Below are 1,299 nucleotides of genomic sequence, written 5' to 3'. Positions count from 1 at the left end.
ATTGAAACACAGGAGGAGGAGGAGGAGGAAGAGGGAGCATCGCTGCTGGAGGGTGTAACAGCTCCAAGTGGTATCTCAGAGACCGCGCCTCAACGCATGGCCGGTGATTCTTCCGAGAAGTCACAGAAGAGGGTAAGGCTCTTTGTGGGTGCTGTGGAGCAGGAGTAGCTGGTAACCTGTTGCTCTCTCTTTTGTAAAGCCATGAGGCTGGGCTGCATCACCACGAATCCCTTTGGCTTGCACCCGGATGCTGCTGCCTGTGTTCCTAGGCAAACTGTAGATGTATTTGCTTACGTGAAGCGTTGCGTATGCAGACAGCTGATGTGCTGAGCGGTGCAGCTCCCCCTGACAGTACCTTTGCTGCACTGAGGGCAACAGTACAGAACTCAGCTTAGGAATTGGTCTGATCTTGTTAGTGAGCATCATGCTCAGCGCTGCTCTGTGTTCCTACTGAGAAAGTCTTGAATATTAAAACTGCAGAATTCTCAAGAGTTACTTGCATTTCACCTACTGTAGAAGATGGTAGCTGGTCTTGTCCCTTCGCTTCCTGATCGTTCTCCATTAACCCAGTGTAGCGGGAAGATGTTGGTACTAGCTGCAATGGAGGAGGTGACAAAGAATATCTCTTCGACAATGAGTAAACAGACATTGTGTTGTTCTCTTTTTTTCCTTAATAGAAAAGGAAGAGGAATAAATCAAGGAAGGGTCCTTCCATCTCTGGGGAGCCGGACTCTCTGCCTCCTCTAAGCACAGCACCAGCTCAAGCCGCGGAATTGCCTGATACACGTGCTATTGCACAAGAAACCCAAACCCCGGGCAGTGAAGTAGCCAAACCGGGTGCTGCTTTACTTGCTGGTGACAGTGGAGGCACACATGAAAGCGACAGGGAGTTGGGTCACTTGGGAAAGGAAGCTGGAAGTCTGGAAGCGGTTGCAGAAGGCAGTCACAGCAGCGTAGGTGTGATGACCCCACCAAAGCAGAGCAGCGCGCGTAATGTGGCTGCCCCACCTCCGAGCTCTGCAGCCCCAAAGAAGAAGGTGGAGGGTGGAAGTACCACAGAGTGTGGGGAGGCGGTCGGGAGTAACGTGGAAGGGGGCAGTGGTGGCCCTGACGCTGGCCAGCTTCCAGAAGCCAGACCAGATTCCCAGTCCTCGGGTAGCAGTAAGAAACTGGCCTCAACAGGAGAGCGAGCGAGCATTTCCTCCGAGTTGTCTGCTGGTACGGGAGTGCCGAAAAGTAAGCCTGCAACTCCTTGTGCTGAACATCGAAGTCAAGACACACAGACTCCACCTGCGGTCA

General features: G+C 52.8%; 1 protein-coding gene across 1 annotated transcript; it reads left to right on the top strand.

Annotated features, from left to right (window-relative positions):
- Positions 1-49: 49 nt before the first annotated feature.
- LOC103921186 (eukaryotic translation initiation factor 3 subunit B-like) lies at positions 50-1,292 on the top strand (the record flags this gene model as incomplete). The annotated part of the gene is made up of 2 exons (XM_009329144.1): positions 50-132; positions 678-1,292. Coding segments are annotated over exons 1-2 (651 nt in total), but the record flags the coding sequence as incomplete, so codon positions are not given.
- Positions 1,293-1,299: the final 7 nt, after the last annotated feature.

The sequence above is a fragment of the Pygoscelis adeliae genome, unplaced genomic scaffold, assembly GCF_000699105.1.
Source record: "Pygoscelis adeliae isolate BGI_AS28 unplaced genomic scaffold, ASM69910v1 C10628281, whole genome shotgun sequence".
NCBI lineage: Eukaryota > Metazoa > Chordata > Aves > Sphenisciformes > Spheniscidae > Pygoscelis > Pygoscelis adeliae.
This window is presented reverse-complemented; position numbering and strand designations above follow the sequence as displayed.